At 39.3% G+C, this 18,872-nt stretch overlaps 1 protein-coding gene across 1 annotated transcript in view; it reads right to left on the reverse strand.

Moving 5' to 3' along the window:
* Nucleotides 1-308: 308 nt before the first annotated feature.
* Nucleotides 309-18,872, reverse strand: part of pic (DNA damage-binding protein pic) — a 52,088-nt gene continuing 33,524 nt past the window's right edge. The window contains exons 18-24 of the mRNA XM_045735923.2: nt 16,691-16,771; nt 14,922-15,092; nt 13,453-13,562; nt 10,529-10,698; nt 7,623-7,740; nt 5,651-5,759; nt 309-750 (exon numbers count right to left, since the gene is read on the reverse strand). Of these exons, the coding sequence (XP_045591879.1) occupies nt 667-750; nt 5,651-5,759; nt 7,623-7,740; nt 10,529-10,698; nt 13,453-13,562; nt 14,922-15,092; nt 16,691-16,771 (843 nt within the window). The 3' untranslated portion in view covers nt 309-666. The remainder of the gene's footprint in view (nt 751-5,650; nt 5,760-7,622; nt 7,741-10,528; nt 10,699-13,452; nt 13,563-14,921; nt 15,093-16,690; nt 16,772-18,872) is intronic.

Below are 18,872 nucleotides of genomic sequence, written 5' to 3' on the forward strand. Positions count from 1 at the left end.
CTCTTCAACCTGTGAATGGTGAAGACTGACACTACTTCACTATTCTTCCGTACATATTTTACTTCCTCTAGCACAACAGTTTAGTATTGGTGCCAGAAGCTGGATAGTCTAAGTTATAAACAAATCATGCATTTTGAACTGGTGTATTACAAATAGCAAGCATATCATGTAAGTACAGTATATCCAGCATTTCTTTATCTTGTCAAGTCCTATAATAATAAATTAATTATTGATAAATATGTAAGAATTATTTTTTAACTTTTCACATATCCTTCAAATTTAAACAAAAATTATTACAAGAAACACAGTTGTTAGATTAAAACAAAATTTTTATTATCATTTATATAACCCCAACTATACAAAATATAGGCTTGTTCTTATGACCAACAGTGCTAACTTTGGCTATAAAATAAACAAAGTTCTGCACCTAACAAGAATTTTTGTTTATTAAGGATTCATGTGCAGAATGTGGTAATGAAAGTTATAATGACCACAATCAATTAAGCACACTATAGCATTACAACTAAGTTTCTTGACAAAGATGAAGTAATAGAGAAGTGAAATGTAACTGGCAGCTTGGTGTTGCCAGGGATCCCAAAGTGTATACACTATCAACACAGCAAACTTGCTCAAGTATTAATTGCATTTTCTTCATCGGATATCTGCTCAATGGATTCTGGTCAGTTCTTCTACAGTTTTAATGAGGTCATCTGGGGTGGCTTCAGTTTTCATTCCTGAACCGTCATTAATCTGAGGGATGGATATCAAGATTGTAAGTTCACAAATTATACAGATTAAAATACTGGGAAACAATTATGCCAGACACAAAAAACATCACTAAATTATCACTTTTAAATAGAACACAGAACTGTACTATGGCTTTTACCCGAGACTCACATTTTCATTCTAATATCAAACATTTACTCAAATAAATATAAATATATATAATATAAATAATGAAATGGACAGATTTATCATTTCATAAGAAAAAATGAGAAAAATATATAAATTCAGGAAAACTTGGCTTATTAGGCAAATTGGGCCTTGCATAGTAGGCCGAGTACGACACGGTGTCCATGTCGTGTTCTCCCATATAACAGGGCTTGATGGAAAACGTGTAGTGATCGCTGTCTCATTGCCTGGAGAGGATGGGATACTGGTGGTTAAATACCCCGGAATTCCCACCTCTTTAGGGCTCTTGAGTATGGTGCAGTGGATACGAGTGCATACTTGCCATCTTGATGGCCAGGGTTCAAGTCCCCTGGTGGGTGTCTAAAGTTTGTACAGGGTATATATGTATGTATATATAATATCTTAAAATCTTAATCTAAATCTTAAAATTGCACATAGCACACATTTTGCCTCAAATATATACATGGTAATCACTCATTTGCTGTTGTTAAAAGTTTAGTGTCTCCTCTGTGGTTGCCATAAACGAGCAGACACTGCATGGTGATGTTGCCAAGCAATGGTCATCATTTTCTTACTAAGGACCTAAAAGGAAAGTGAGGGACTCACTTTCACAGAGATGGGGGATGGTTACTGGTGGCCTGAGGCAGCAAATGTGAGTTCTATGTATGTGCAGGACTATTTTAAATATGCAAATCATATATGTATGCCAAGCGTATGGTGGGACATGTTACTCCTGTGTATATGTATGCCAAGTGTATGGTGGGACATGTTACTCCTGTGTATATGTATGCCATGCACATCTTAAGGGTTAATCTCCCACTGAACCGTCTGCAGATAATCCCTAACCCTCCTGCAGTCCCCTCTTCTGTATTTTCTCTTGCTCCTTGACCTTTTCCAACTCTTTCTGTTCTACAAACATGATAATGTAGCAGCCATTAGCTCCTCATACCTATTTTAACTTCTGTACATCACCTTTATTTAGGGGTAAACACCAGGTCTTGGTAGCTGATAGATCATCTCTTAGTCTTGTCGGCTCCCTTGATACGCTGCCATAGGGAGTGTTCATCTCTAGTGTCCACAAATCTTGCTCTCCGTATTTCATCTTCCCTGTGATTATCCTTTTGTTGACCAATTTATTTCCCCTGTAGTTAAAATCTCCAAATACAGTATTAGGATTTTTGTTCTGCCTCTCCTTGCCACTGTGGCTGCCTTTTCTATTATCTTAATGTGTGTTTTGTTGCATGTATCATTACTCCTTTGACCTTCCTGTAGTTACTTAAGAGGTGTAAATAACACCTTCCACTGCCTCCATGCTCCTCACTGTTATCACACCTAGTGTAAAATCTTTCTAGTTGATCACCTCTGGAATTGCTATCTCCTCAAAGCTCCAATGTTGTATCAATACTATCACAGCTGGTGTAATGAGCACAGTTTTATATATGTACTAAGTAAAGGCTTGAATACTAAGGGAGGTTTTCTAAAACAGTTTGCATAAACTTTAATGTTACACTATGATTGACATCTCACAGTATGGAGTCATAAATGCAATACACTCCCCAACCTTGCTATCGGACCTCGATCATTGGTTTATTCCATCTATTCGTTTGCGATCCGGGCTCCCCAGGTGGCACCTTCATTTAGAAGAAGTCTATGTAGTTCCGCGGCCAGCCACTGACTAGCCGGTGACGTCGCTGTTTGTTTTTGTTTACCCCCAGCAGACAACCTTCCCCCTCTCTCACTGTTTTATATCTGTGCATATTTTTTGCATCCTGCTACTAGTGCATCAGGAAATGCAGTTAATACGTTGTTTAGGGCTTCAACAAGCAGTGATGTCAAGAGAAAACATGTTGTGGTGATATATTATCAGACCATTCGCCTTATAAGGAAAGATGAATCTGGAATGTCCCCTGTGTGGTGGATAGAGGGGCAATGGAATGTATCCAAATTTGAGATTGTGATTCTCTCTCCTGAGCAAATTTATAATGCCAATGAAGCAAGTTTGTATTGGCATATGTTAACCTAACCAATTCCAGCCAAACATAATCTAACCAAACCCAACCTATCATGAAGGCTAAACCAAACACCAAAAGATGAGGAAACGACACCGTTTTAGTCCGTATTGGACCATTATCAAGTCGATTGTGATAATGGTCCAGAACGGTCTGAAACATTGTCATCTCATCTTCTCGTCTGTGGTTTAGTCTTTATATCTTCAACCACATTATTGTGACTCATCGTCTCCAAACTAACAACCAAACCAAAGCAAACCTGATCTAACCTAACCAAACAAAACTGATCCTAACTAAGCCAAAGCTAACCAAACAAAAGCTAATCAAACCAAAGCTAACTAAACCTAACCTAACCTAACTAAACTAAACAAAACATATCCTAACCAAACACAAACCCAACCCAATCCTCCCTTCAACATCTAGGCCTCAACCTTAAGTTAACACAACCATACTCACCTACACATTATGCCAAGATCATAATTATTAATTCTTATTATATGTAGAGAAACATGTTGACACTTGGTTAGTACACATATGTGTGTGTATATATATATATATATATTATTAAATATGACCGAAAAAGTAAGATTAATAATTCTAACACGAATTTTCTCAATCTTTCGTACATTTCTTTTCACTGTTGGAGGTAATTCAAAAATCAATTCTCCAAAATTCATTTTTATTTCTAGACTAGAATTGATTTTTGAATTACCTCCAACAGTGAAAAGAAATGTACGAAAGATTGAGAAAATTCGTGTTAGAATTATTAATCTTATATTATTAAATATGACCGAAAAAGTATGTCTACAGAAAAGACTGCTACCAAAATATACTAATATATTATATATATATATATATATATATATATATATATATATATATATATATATATGTCGTACCTAGTAGCCAGAACGCACTTCTCTGCCTACTATGCAAGGCCCGATTTGCCTAATAAGCCAAGTTTTCCTGAATTAATATATTTTCTCTAATTTTTTCCTAATGATATGATAAAGCTACCCATTTCATTATGTATGAGGTCAATTTTTTTTATTGGAGTTAAAATTAACGTAGATATATGACCGAACCTAACCAACCCTACCTAACCTAACCTAACCTATCTTTATAGATTAGGTTAGGTTAGGTAGCCGAAAAAGTTAGGTTAGGTTAGGTTAGGTAGGTTAGATAGTCGAAAAAACATTAATTCATGAAAACTTGGCTTATTAGGCAAATCAGGCCTTGCATAGTAGGCTGAGAAGTGCGTTCTGGCTACTAGGTACGACATATATATATATATATATATATATATATATATATATATATATATATATATATATATATATATATATATATATATATATATATATATATATATATATATATATATATATATATATATATATATATATATATATATATATATATATATATATATATATAATATTTCATTGAATATGACCGCATATTCTGTATTTATTATTTTCTGGTTTAGGGCTTCTATCCCTCTAACTATTTTCTTAGCATCAGGGCTTAATTGGAATAGGAGTTCTCCAAAACTCATTTTCGTACTTTTAAGGTGAAGAAAAGAAGTGATTTACTATAGAGTGTATTACACTTATTTGTATAATTTGCACGACGTTTCGAACCTCCATGGTTCATTCTCAAGTGAACAGATCTTACAATACTAGTTGATTTTATACCCGCATTAGGTCAGGTGATAATACAATGAAGGTGAAAACATGGGGGGATACATAAGGGATAAACATAGGGGCTGCAGAAGGCTTATTGGCCCATACGAGGCATCTCCTATCTAAACACAAAGATTAATCCAGTGTAATTGGCCTGTTATGTTGGACATTGTCTTCTGTGTTGGCATCGATATGTTCTTGTCTTGTCCTTACTCTCATGGTAGGTAGAGTAAATAGTTCCGTGATTTGGGTGTTCATGGTAGGTCGCTCTATTCTTATGTGAATTGCCTCAAGAGGCAATCTTGAGGCAATTCACATAAGAATAGAGCGACCTACCATGAACACCCAAATCACGGAACTATTTACTCTACCTACCATGAGAGTAAGGACAAGACAAGAACATATCGATGCCAACACAGAAGACAATGTCCAACATAACAGGCCAATTACACTGGATTAATCTTTGTGTTTAGATAGGAGATGCCTCGTATGGGCCAATAAGCCTTCTGCAGCCCCTATGTTTATCCCTTATGTATCCCCCCATGTTTTCACCTTCATTGTATTATCACCTGACCTAATGCGGGTATAAAATCAACTAGTATTGTAAGATCTGTTCACTTGAGAATGAACCATGGAGGTTCGAAACGTCGTGCAAATTATACAAATAAGTGTAATACACTCTATAGTAAATCACTTCTTTTCTTCACCTTAAAAGTACGAAAATGAGTTTTGGAGAACTCCTATTCCAATTAAGCCCTGATGCTAAGAAAATAGTTAGAGGGATAGAAGCCCTAAACCAGAAAATAATAAATACAGAATATGCGGTCATATTCAATGAAACATGTTTGAAAGAAAACCTGCTGCCAGTATACACCAATATATATATATATATATATTTTTTTTTTTGTTGCTGTATTACCAGTATTCTATGGCGCTTTGTTTAAAGTATCTAGTGAAACAACAATATACTGTTATGTCCTTTTCTACATAAAGTTAATATTTTCGTGCTTTAGAGGGGATTCGACCCTTTTTCCAAACACTTACCATCAAACCCTGAGCTACTTCCTTCATCTTTTCTGGGCCAAGGTCCAAGAAACTCTCAATCAGGTCACCATCAATGAAGCCCTCACACCTGTCAGTCTTGCGTTCAGTGCTATGGGAACAAACATTTAATCATTGCTCAACCAGAAAAAATTTTAATAAGTAAATTTTACTTAAAGCAAAACAACCACATTTTAAAGATTTTCTGTAAATAAACCTTAAACATCACAAAACATTATTTATTATGCTACTATGCCTATACTAACCATAATCAATTGTGGTAATATACTATAATTATGATGTCACTTTTAAATATTTAGTTTGAGTTTTGCTTACGTATAATGATTATGACTGGTATAAGAACTATGGACTGCCTACAGACCGAGATCAGATAGGATACCCACTGGAAGGCAGGAGGCAAGTCATTCACCCCAGAGCAAAAATAACTCATAATGACCGAAACAGAGATATGGAGTAGATGGCAGACCTACAACCCCTGATGTCAAAAAACCATCATTGAATGTAATAAAACACTAATTTCTGGGCAAGCCCCAGTGGCACCCTGAAGCTACCATCGCTGATGTAAGTGCTACAGATGCCATCAATCGTGGTGTTCTCTGGCCTCCCAGGGACAAAGCACCATAACCTGGTCCCTTCACAGAGGCACAGAGAGCTGTGGCATTTATATTAACTTGTTCTAACTTTAACTAGTTAGATGATGTGTTGCTTGTTGTTCTTCTTTCTTTGCTATTCTGAGGCCATAGCTCAGAATTTTCAACCAGACAGTGGTCTGTTTTGATTTGCCTACCTTTCTGGGGGGCCTTCCCCGGTAAATAGCAAGTATGGTATACTATAAATGTAAAGTGCTCATAGGCCATTGCTCTCTGCACCTCTCTGAGGGGGGCCAGGTTCTGGCTCTGGTTCTCGGTAGGCAACAAGAACTCTGTGACTGAGGACTCCATGACATAGCACTATATCAGTATGGATAGCTCAGGGAGCCTATGGGGCTCCCCACAGAAAAAGTAAAAAGATAAGGAGTGAGATACACACAGAAATCACATTGGCGTGATATATCAAATCCATAAGGGCCGTGATGAGGGTTTGAACCTACGTCCAGAATGATCACAGATGTGCCTTAGTCGATTGTGCCACGACATGATCAAAGGAATTTTTAATTCAAAAAAGATTTGCAATTCTTTTGACCATGTCGTGGCACAATCGACTAAGGCGCATCTGGGATCATCCTGGATGGAGGTTCAAACCCTCATCATGGCCCTTGGGGATTTGTTCATTAACCACTGTGCTGCGCCAACCAAGATATCTTGTTCTGAGAGTTGTACTTTTTTTTTAATTAGGCTGTATTTTAATGTTTTTTAATGTTTTCATCACTCTTTGTGTTTTGAAATGAAAGTGGTTGAGTTTGGAAACATTTTGACATCAACTTTACCTGAATATTTATAAAAACAACAAAAATGTCTTTATAAATTGCACTATGAAGTTTTTGCCAAAAACAGGTGCGCAGTGCAGGGGTTAAGGAGTGAGAGTTTTGGCACGCCAAGAGTTAAGAGGATAGCAAACAGAGCCTCTTGTAGAAATGATAGGACAAAGAGGAACACCAGGTTTGTGAGTTTTAGGTAGACGATAGAAATAAGGAAAAGGAGGGCAAATGACACAGAAATGTTTTACGAGATCAAAGTCAGGAGAACATAGACTATAGAACTGTCTTAGTTTACAGTTAAAGAAGTTTTAAGGCAATCCAAAGGGTTAGCAATCAGAGAAGCATATGTATGGGAGTCAGAGAGCACAACACCAGCCTTTTGGAGGTAGTCCACATAATCATCAAGGACAACCATCGAATTGCCGTTGTCGAAAGGAAGGATAAGAATAAAGTTAGCTTTCAGGGAGGCAAGGGCAAGCTGGAGGCAACGAGGAAGGTGGTGTTTTTTAGAAAACAAACTGTTAAATGGTAACATACCTGAAGCTTCTGTAAAAGTCATGATCAATCTTTCCAACTGATTTAATAATGCGAGCAAGTCGCTTCTGCATCTCTAAAAGCTGATTGTATAGTTCCAAATGCAGGCTTGTCACAAGTCCTGAGAAACAACAACAAAAAATTTAAAGTGACATAGAAAAGGAGTTTTATAATTCAAGCAAATATCTGAGTACATATATAAGACTTATGCATGCAATTTAATTATATTTAAAAAAATTATTTTACTGTGTACATAAAAGATAGTTATTTTTAACCCATTACTTGTTATTACCAGACAGGTAGCACAACAACAGAGCACAGCAAGCAGAGGATTGTTATAATCACCCTCGCCAAAGAAACATCTAAAATTAAGTGAAGCAAAACAGACAACTACAAGGTTCACAGAACAAAAAGAAACAAAGCACCAAACAACTCCACAAACTATCCACCCTGCAGTTAGGTCAGAACCACTAATTACAACTAGCCACCGCTAGGTGGCAGCATGATTGACAGCTCTGGCTTCCCCATGTCAACAGAGCTCAATCACGAGCTGAAAAAAAAAAACACACCCACCGACAAACCTAAAAGGGGGGAAGCCAGCGAGGCCCTAACAGAAATAGGCATCTCATCACATTTGATGGTGGTTTTCTGGAGGGCCAAAAGATAACTGCCTATAGCTAATCACAGAGTATGGATGGAAAATTTACAATATATTTAACATTGGTTTTATCGAGGAACCTCTTGGTGACTCTCTAGGGCTATCTAACAACAAAGAAGAAAAAAATATAGAGCTTACCAGGAAGGAGGAGGCGACAACTAAATGAGTCACAAGAACCCTGATAGACTTACTAAAAACTCCAAGCCCAAACAGCTGCCTGTGACATAGGGGCAAACACAATGGCCACAGCTGCAAACTTGCGAACATCATGGGCCCAAGAGTAGACCAAAGGCAGGCGAGATTTGACAACACCGTGCACCACCTGGCATAAATGTGCCTTAGAATAGGGAACCATAGAAACCAGATCAATGAACAGGATGTCCACCAAATCAAAGATCGTGGTGCACAGGTAGCGATGAACTGCTGTGACCAGACAAAACAAATGATGAACTGCTGTGACCAGACAAAACAAATGATGCACCCTGGCCAGACAAACCAAGCCTTCCATTTCATTCTGTGTCAGAAAATGAGGAGATGGCAAAAGAAAAAACCCAGCAAGGCTATAAGAACATAACCCACTCCTTCGGAGGAGAGCATAAAGCTTCCCAACCTGACAATGGGGGGCAAGAGCCAACAAAATAGGAAAGGAGGAAAGAAAAGGCCAAAAGTGTCCAAAGACCAGACTGGCTCATGCAGTGCATGAGCAGGCAGGAGGTGCAACAAGGAGTGAGACAGCATGCGAAACGAAGCCGAGGTAAAATCGACACTGAACGCAAGCTGTAGTGGCTTCGCCACAGTCCCATAATATGAAGCAACAGTATTTGGCATGAAATGCTGATGAAGAAAATGCCAAAAAAGAAAATAAAGAGCACCACACACCCTCAGAAACTGAAGAGCAAAGATGAAGAGAACTAGGAGGCAAAAGCAGAGCCACAAAACCTAATACTGCAGCCAAGAAGAAAAATGCTGGTAGGACACCATAAAAAAGCAAACACTCACCATAAACATGGATGCGCCACAAATTCCAGACATAGAGAGCTGAGAAGGTCAAACTAGCAAAGTACATCAATGAGTACTCTTCCCTATTACGATTCCAAACTGGCCAGGACTTTAACCCAGAAAAGAAGTACAGAATCCCCCACCTTAAAAAGTCCAGTGGAAAGGCATCCACTCTAAGGGCCTCATGATTGGAGAATGGAGCTGTACTCACCTAATTGTGCTTGCGGGGGTTGAGCTCTGGCTCTTTGGTCCCGCCTCTCAACTGTCACTCAACTGATGTACAGATTCCCGAGCCAATTGGGCTCTATCATATCTACATTTGAAACTGTGTATGGAGTCAGCCTCCATCAAATCACTGCCAAATGCATTCCATCTGTTAACTACTCTGACACTGAAAAAGGTCTTTCTAACGTCCCTGTGGCTCATTTGGGTACTCAGTTTCCACCTGTGTCCCCTTGTTCGCATACCACCAGTGTTAAACAGTTTATCCTTGTCTACCTTGTCAATTTTCCTGAGAATTTTGTAGGTTGTGATCATGTCTCCCCTTACTCTTCTGTCATCTAGTGTCATGAGGTGCATTTCTTGCAGCCTTTCTTCGTAACTCATGCATCTTAGTTCTGGGACTAGCCTAGTGGTATATCTCTGAATGTTTTCAAGCTTCGCCTTGTGCTTGACAAGGTATGGGGTTCCATGCTGGGCCCACAAACTCCAGGATTGGTCTTACATATGTGGTATACAAGGTTCTGAATGATTCCTTACACAGGTTCCTGAAGGCAGTTCTGACGTTAGCCAGCCTCGCATATGCCGCAGATGTTGTTCTTTTGATGTTTGTTCAACTCTTCAGGAGACAGGGTTGCTGTGATATCAACTCCTAGATCCTTCTCTCTGTCCGTTCTATGAAGGACTTCATCTCCCATTCTGTATCCTGTGCCTGGCCTCCTGTATTGGAGGCCAGACACAGGGACTCGAGACCCGGAGACCGCCGTGGTCGGGGCCAGAGAAGAGCCATCCTTGTTCAGTATACACAGTACTCAACTAAAGGTTTGTGCTACACTAATAAAATTCGTCAAGACAAAGGCCAAAATATTTGCACTTTAAAATATGGTTTTACAGTCTAACAACTCTGTTAATTACTGTACAATTTAAAAAAATAATTATCTGAAGACACCACAGCATAATAGTAATAATAAACTACTCTATAAATTTTAGAAAAACCTTTCTGGTACAATTAAAACAAGAAACTTTCACCCACCCAGTGCACCATGAACTGTGCCATACAGGACACACCCCTGAGTCACAGTAGATGCCTCAGGAACCCCTTGCATCACTAGTGTTCCGTGACGAAACACGTTCACAAAATCACCTAGGTGAAACCTCCCAACTTCTTGCATCTGTTGTCGCTCCTCGTCAGATGTTGCTGCACTGCAACAAAAGATATAATCAGGTCTTAAGACTTTGCACTGTTGCAAGTTAATAAACAAAAATACAATTGCAGTAGAATAGAGCAGAACTGTACATGTACTAATTTTGCCTCATAATGAGGACTCATCAGCTGTAAACAGAGGGCAGAGATAGGGTGGTACAGATAACAAGTGTCGGAGACCATGTGTCACATCAGCCTGTGACCAACACATTTTTGTCACAAACCTTATCACAAATATCTTGTTCAAATTAAAATGAATTTTTAAGAAGTTGAAGCTGGGAATTAATACATTAACACTTTCGCGCTCCGTGGAAACTCGCGGTTGACAGGGGGATCGTGGCCCCTCCGTGCGGGTAAGCGCGCGGTGACACTCAAATGTGTATACTCGTTCCAGTTTTCTCACCTTAATTCTCGCGCTACGTCGCTCGTTCTGGTATCATTGTGTTCGCAATTAAATTCTCTACAGGTGTGTATAAATATAATGTCCAAAAGCCTAGCGTGACTCCCAACAGCAAAGCGTAAAGTCGGCAAAAACGCACAAAATCAGTAACATGTGCATTCTCGTTCCATTTTTTTACCTTAATTCTCGTGCTACGTCGCTCATTTTGGTATCATTGTGTTCGCAATTAAATTCCCTACAGATGTGTATGAATAAAATGTACAAAAGGCTGGAGTGCCTCCCCGCAGAAAAGCCTAAAGTTACCCATGAACGAGCACCATTTTGTACATTGCAACCTAATGTTCAACTCGTTCAATTTGATAACATCAAATTTCGTGCTACGTCGCTCGTTTTGGTATCAAATTGTTCGCAATAAAAAGGCGAGTATTTTAAAACTAGTCCCAGAATAATAGAGCAATAACTGGATTTTTAACAAATATTTTAATTCTGGATGCTCATCATCACAAATTTATTTATATCTTTCCAGTGTTCTGACATAAATATTTGTGTTACATCTTTCATTTTGGTATCAAAGTGTTCGCAATAAAACGGCGCGCATTTTAAAACTAGTCCCAAGATAATAGGACAATAAATAGAATTTTAACAATTATTTTAATATTCGGACTATAGGCCTATTTATAATATTTCAAGTGTTTGGACATCAAGTTTCATGTTATATCTTTGATTTTGGTATCAAATTGTGTGCAATCTAAAGGCGCTTATTTTAAAACCACTACCAGATTGATCTGATAAATTTTAAATTTTTAAAAAATATTTTAATGAGTGACTCAGTATTGCGTCGTTGGAACACATTCAGTAGAAAAATGAGTGACGAGATAATCAGTCTGTGGAACCTCAAAGTGTTAATTTGAGTCTACAACCCATTTTTAAACATGGTACAATATGGTAACTTTAATCGCAATTTAAAAACTAGTTTGCAATTGCTAAAATTGATCCTGAAAAATGATTTAAATCATGAACATGAAAGAAAATGGAAAATCTATTGCTCACAATTCTTGACAATTCTAGACTTTGTGCATACACCAACTGCACTGTACTGGGAAGACGGGGACACCACATGCATAGCTCTCATCCTGTAATTACACTTAAGTAATTACGAGCCCTGGAACACGGAACCAGGGAAAACCGGATCAACCCACAGTGCATCCACCAACACAGAACCAGTGTCCCGCAGGGTGCTGTGCAAAGCAGCTACCGGACATAGCATGTGATGCAACACAGGTCAAACCAAGTATCCACAAACAACGGACTCCTCTGAAAGTCCGCTGTCTCATTCTTTACCAGAAAAGAAGTAGCTGGTTGCAAACAAACAAAACGACCACCAGGACCAAACGAACAAAACCCCCAGCACCGGAGAAGAGCTTGAAGCTCCCCGATCTAAACACCAGAGGCCAAAGCTAACAAAAAAATCCTGAATCAAAAGGGCCTCCACAAACTAAGGTGAAAAAAGGAAGGGCAAACCGCATTCCAAGGACCAAGTAGACTCAGGCAGCACACGAGCAGGCCGGAAGTGAAAGGATGCACGAGAAAGCTTGTAAAATGGGGCAGAAAGGACAACGACCCCAACTCAAACTGACGCGGCTCCACCAGTGCTACATGATAACAAGCAACAGTAATTGGCGAGAGATGCCGCTCCAGAAAAAGGCAAAAGAGAAAGGACACAACAACTTTGTCCGACACAGACAAAACACGACGAAGAGAAAGAAAATGGAGGAAAGCCCACCAAGAAACCTCATATTATCGCGGAGAAGAAGACCACAGGGTGGTGAGATCTTACCAACGTAAAGATGATGGTAAGACAGAATGTACGAAGACTGTATACTGACCAATTACTGTTAAAAATTATTAAATAAATACTAAGATAATGTCTAATTTACTGAAACATATCTGAAACTTCTGTTTACTTGTGAATGCATGCCCGGAACTATTTTATTCCCAAATTCCTCCTCAAAATGCAGATATAATGATATAAAGCCACATTATATCACGTTTAGCCACGTTATTGTGACTCATCTCCTGCAATGATATAAACTTTAGATCCGTGCAATGCTCTGGTGTCCATAAAATCATTTCGTTACTAAAAAAATAGTGACTATTTGTAACTATTTTTAAGCAATATGAAATACACCTATGTCTAACTATACACAAGGACACAAGGCATATGCTAAGTTGGACACAAGGTGTATACCATAAGCCTTTGTATCCAACTTTGTATATCAGCACAACACATATTTCTGTTTTTGCAACACAAATAACTAAGATTTAGCATGAAAAGAAAATTGAGAGTTCTTACCTATCTTTATGACAAACAAAAAGATTATGAGAATGTTCTGCTCCCAGGAACAGCTCATCATCTAAAATCTCGATTGCTGTCATCCAGTTGGGGTCATAATCCCTTGCAATCTGTAAAAAATCAACGTCAAATTCACAAAAGAAAATGTAAAATTTAATGAAAAATAATTTTATTAAAAAATAGGAGCTAAAAAACCAGCGTTCAATGTAATGAAAAGCCATTTTCTGGGTGAGACCCGGAGGCTCCTCGGAGCTATCCAGGCTGATATTGCTAATATTCGACTTTGGAATCAGTCAGTGTGAATGGAGCTCGAGGCCTTCTGGGAAACCACGCGCCAGAACCTGGCCCCCCCTCAAAGAGGCACAAGGAGCAATGGCCAATAGAACCTCCCCCCCCGCCCATGTGGTTGGAAACATTCTATATCTGCCATTGACTGGGTCAGGCACCCTGGAAGGCAAGCATCCCAAAACAAACCCCTATTCTGGATTGATTTCCAATTCTATTCCAATTGTTAAAATAAGGCCTCAACATGTGTACATCAGTCTAAATCAATCTATATTATTAGCATAAAGTGAGTAACATTTAGCTTACAGTTTGGAAGGTAATGTATATTGGAAACGAAAATGTACTTTGCCTTAAGAGCAGTGACAAATATTGTCACATTTTATATTACAAAAGTAAGATGATGAGATTACATTTGGTGAGAAAATAAATTTGAAGAAAGAGGCAGCTCAGACTAGCGATGAGGGTACTCCCAGCCATGCACCTCACCCCTGTACCAAGACAAGCTATAAACCTGGGAGTTCACTGAATCCTCAGCAAGTCTAGAGGCTGCATGGTGGCCAGTACCTTGCTTGCCGATGCCAGTCGCTTTATTTCCCCAACTGATTTTATCATTGATATATATCACAGTAATGTAATTTGTCTTACAGTTGGTTACAAATCAAAAGTTACCCTACCACCACCAGATATCACTCATCTCCAGAATAGTTCTGGAGATAGCCACTCTCAAATCAAAAGATTTTTTTTAGAATTATTATTTTTTTGTCAGGGGAAGTATAGAAACAAAACCCCATTTTCAGCACCTCTACAGCCACGTTATGGCAACTAAAATTAATTATATTGGTCTTTGTGTTATAATCTCTATAACAACTTTAAAAAGTAGTTTTTTGAGTACCGGTATATGAAGTCCATTTTTTTGGTTTGGGTTCGTGGCACTCTGGAGGTAAATCTACCTTGTTTGGCCTACCATGGCAAAATTACAACACCTAGATTTTTTTTACTTTTCACAAATTTGCCATAATATTTCTCTATAATTTCATAAACTCGTGATTCAGTGAATTTTGTCCAAAATGCTGCACATGTAAGTTAGTCCCCAAATAAATGATGAAGCAAAACGATAAATCAATGTATTAACATGAACCTAGATTGTACAAATAAACTGTAAAAATAAAAATATTTTCATTCACTTCTTCAAAACTGCCCTCCAATGTCTTGTACTGGAGGAGGGTCATTGAGCGCATCAAGTCACCAACAAGGATGAAGTCCCCTTTAGTCTTCAGACACAGGGCTGCAACATTGTTGAAGTGGGAACACTCTAGTCGTAGTTCTCTTTCATTGGTCCATTCAAACAGCCTCACCTGAAAAAGAACCAATATTTATGTACTGTATTTTATGTTAAAAATAATAAATCAAGGTATTTTTTAATTCACATTTAGACAACTGAGAGAGGTATCGCCAGTCCACTCTACTGACCACTCTCAAGACACAAACAACATTAACCACTGTGATGCACTGTGTTTATTGGGACATTCCTCCTGTGCGCCGAAAATCAAGTGTTCCCCCAAAAATTTTGATCTTATAAAATGATAAATTCCCTTTCCTGAACATGTACATGTAAAAAAAAAAAAAAACTAAAATCCTCTTACTCTGGCTGTGGGGACGTGAAGAAGGGGGGCGTGTTTGCTGTGCGCCTGTTACCTTGAGGTTACCTAGAGGTGTTTTTGGGGCTTAGCGTCCTCGTGGCCCGGTCCTCGACCAGGCTTCCTCGTTACTGGACTGGTCAACCAGGCTGTTGGACACTGCTTGCAGCCTGACGAGTTAATCACAGCCTGGCTGTTGGACACGGCTGCTCGCAGCCTGACGAATGAATCACAGCCAGGTTGATCAGGTATCTTTTGGAGGTGTTTATCAAGTTCTCTCTTTGAACACTGTGAGGGGTCAGCCAGTTATGCCCCTTATGTGTAGTGGAAGCGTGTTGAACAGTCTCGGGCCTCTGATGTTGATAGAGTTCTCTCTCAGAGTACCTATTGCAACTCTGCTTTTCAACAGGGGTATTCTACACATCCTGCCTTGCCTTCTGGTCTCATGTGGTGTTATTTCTGTGTGCAGGTTTGGGACCAGCCCCTCTACTATTTTCCACATGTAAATTATTATGTATCTCTCCTGCCTGCGGTCAAGAGAATATAGATTTAGGCATTTTAGTTGCCTCTCTAGTTCTTGTTATCCAACCTGTCATTTTTCTTGCAGTTGTGATGGCTACTTTATTGTGTTCTTTAAAGGTAAGGTCTTCCGACATGAGTACATCCAAACCCTTTACATTGCGTTTTTGTTCCATGTCATGATTTGACTGTACTCACCTAGTTGTGTTTGCTGGGATTGAGCTCTGGCTCTTCGGTCCTGCCTCTCAACCGTCAATCAACTGATGTACAGATTCCTGAACCCACATGCAGAACTGTGTTCTGCATTCAGCTGTCAGACCCATGGTACCTTTGTTTTCAAATTTAATCTGTTTCCAGAGAGTTTGAAAACCGAAAATTTGATAACCGAAACAAATTTTCCTCTAAGAAGTAAGTAAATTAAATTAATCTGTTCCACGCCTCCAAAAATATTAACTTAAAAATAGATTTTATACATACTACTATTTATATTTTGTACTACAGTATGTACAAGTATATCTTACCTTTATTGAGGACTATTGTTGGCATATGGAAGACAGTGAGGAAGGGGGAAGGAGAGGTGTTATTGTTTGGAAGAGGAGTCCCTTTACATTATAACAACAGTGATGACATTTCTAGGGTACTCTTTCTCTTACATTTTGTAGCCATACCACTAGGACCTGGTTATGTGCTCACTGCTTGCTTGTCTTACTAAGAATATGTCTATAGACACTTGTTTTTCCCTGTTTTAACACTTGTCTGTAGTGATGATAACATACATAACAGCTGCTATAACTCACCGTACTTGAAATTGAAGCTAACAATTTGCCCTGGAACTCGCACAGAGAATAGCAAGCTCCTTTTATCTCTTTTTCAGCCACCTGAAAAGGAAATTATCAATATAGTAATGTATAAAGATTCCCAAATATACAATTATTGGTAAATGGGGTGGGATGAAGCCACCGCAGAGGAAACAAACTGGGCAACTGGAGGCTGCGACAGAGAAGACAATAGCGAGTCCCAACTAGGTCCAGCCAGGTCCAAACCTGGAATACAACCAACTGGTAATCCAGTTTACCAGGAACCCACATTGGGAAAGAACCAGTTTCCTAGCTTGCTGACGCGCAAAATTAATGGGGCCCAAACCAGTCCATTATTGATGTAGGCCAACAAATGAACCCCTAAGAGATGTTGAGGGACCATACTGAGCTGCATTTCCTTGGTTAACAGACACAGGGACCAGATTTAAGTTAAAGGAGACAACCCTGATGCAGTAAGCATCATGCTCAACAATGAAACATAGCCAGTCCCTGATCCTGGGACGAATAGGGACATGTCAACAAGCATGCTTGTCCAGGGACACTATCCAAGTTCCAACCTATAGTAGCAGGCAATCATGGGCCAAAGTGGTCATACAAAAGATTAGATAAGAAATGAAGCTGTTCAATCTCGAAAGATCAAGGATGTACCATAGATTCATTGAACCATGCTTCGGGACCAGGAACAGTCAGGACTCCCACCAAAGGGATGAGGCCACACCAGAGTGCAACCAACCTGCAATAACCAGATACACTGCAGAGGTGGTATCATGACTCGTATGACCCAAAGAAGTTCCAGGGAGGAATCCTGAACCATGAGTCTCCACTCCACAAATGAGAAGGGACTGAGCAACTCCATTACAGACAGGGAAATGACAACTAATCAGTCAAACAGCTACAATGCAGCGAATGTCTAACCCAAGCAAACCTCTTCTGTAAAGCAGCAGCCACATGAAAACATTCCAAATTTGAAGCTGAAACAGTCACTGCAGAACCAGTGAAAGCAAATCTCAAAAGACTGATGGTCATAGTTGTCACCGACCAAGAAGGCAGCATGAAGGCAGAAAGAATGAATATCGCCCAGTAGCAAGGACGATGAATACCTTACAAACTCACATGCAGCAAGTGCTGGCTCAGCTGGTTGACCCATAAGGAACCACACCCGAGACCCCTGGGAAAATTACCAAGGCCTGATGGCTAGCTAAACTGGATACCCAGGCCCTGGGGTTGCTTGGAAAAAGAACAGTTACCAAATGCAGCCAACACTCTTAGAGCCGTGCCATATAAATAAGCGAACATGCCCCAGTGCACCCCCATATAACCAACAGAATGCCCTTGGCCAAGGGGCCCAAACACAGGCATCACAGACTCATGAACTGACCAAGATAAGGCTCTTCCCAACCTGTTAGCCTGGCCTCTTAGGAGCAAACTCCCAAACACAGAAGAGAAGTAACTGTCAGTGCAAGTGCAGTGCTAGCGAACACCCATGTAAGAAAACCCCGAGCACATGCAGCTCAAAGCACAAAAGCCAAGCCCACAAAACAAGAATGAAAGAAAACACAGATGTGAAGCTGATACTAGAATCAAAGAACAACACACGAGTAAATTGCTCCCGCAGGAAGAATGAAGTATAAAGATGGCCAGCACTTAGCTTGACGCAGAGGAACTTGCCACAACTGACAGAGTACTACTAGTAGTATTAACCCCCATCACATCAGTGAGCTGGGAAGCGGCTGCAGGCTGGGGGGCCAGTCCGTCTGGTGGTGGATATTGGTACTAATGAGTTTTGATTGAACCTACTGTTCTGTGTGAATCATTTGTGTTATTTGGCAATACTGAGACTTCATTTTAAATGAACCCTCCAGTTGTCTGTAAATATCCCATCCTCATAAACAAAGGCCAAAGTCCATTTCATGCTCTATACAAATCCCCCAGTTTATGAATGAAAAACGGTTTACACACGACTCACAACTGATGATGTTTGAACACTTCCGGAACAAGTGCTTTGCTGACAACTTTTGTTTGAACGACAATTCTGTAAATGCTTCACCCACGTTTTACAAATACAAATAATTGCCAACAGAACCTACACCTTTAACCAATACCTAAATAGGCACAATATGATAATATATAACAATATTAATTTATATTTGAGAAAATTCCT

Source organism: Procambarus clarkii, chromosome 6 (assembly GCF_040958095.1).
Source record: "Procambarus clarkii isolate CNS0578487 chromosome 6, FALCON_Pclarkii_2.0, whole genome shotgun sequence".
In the NCBI taxonomy this organism is placed as follows: domain Eukaryota; kingdom Metazoa; phylum Arthropoda; class Malacostraca; order Decapoda; family Cambaridae; genus Procambarus; species Procambarus clarkii.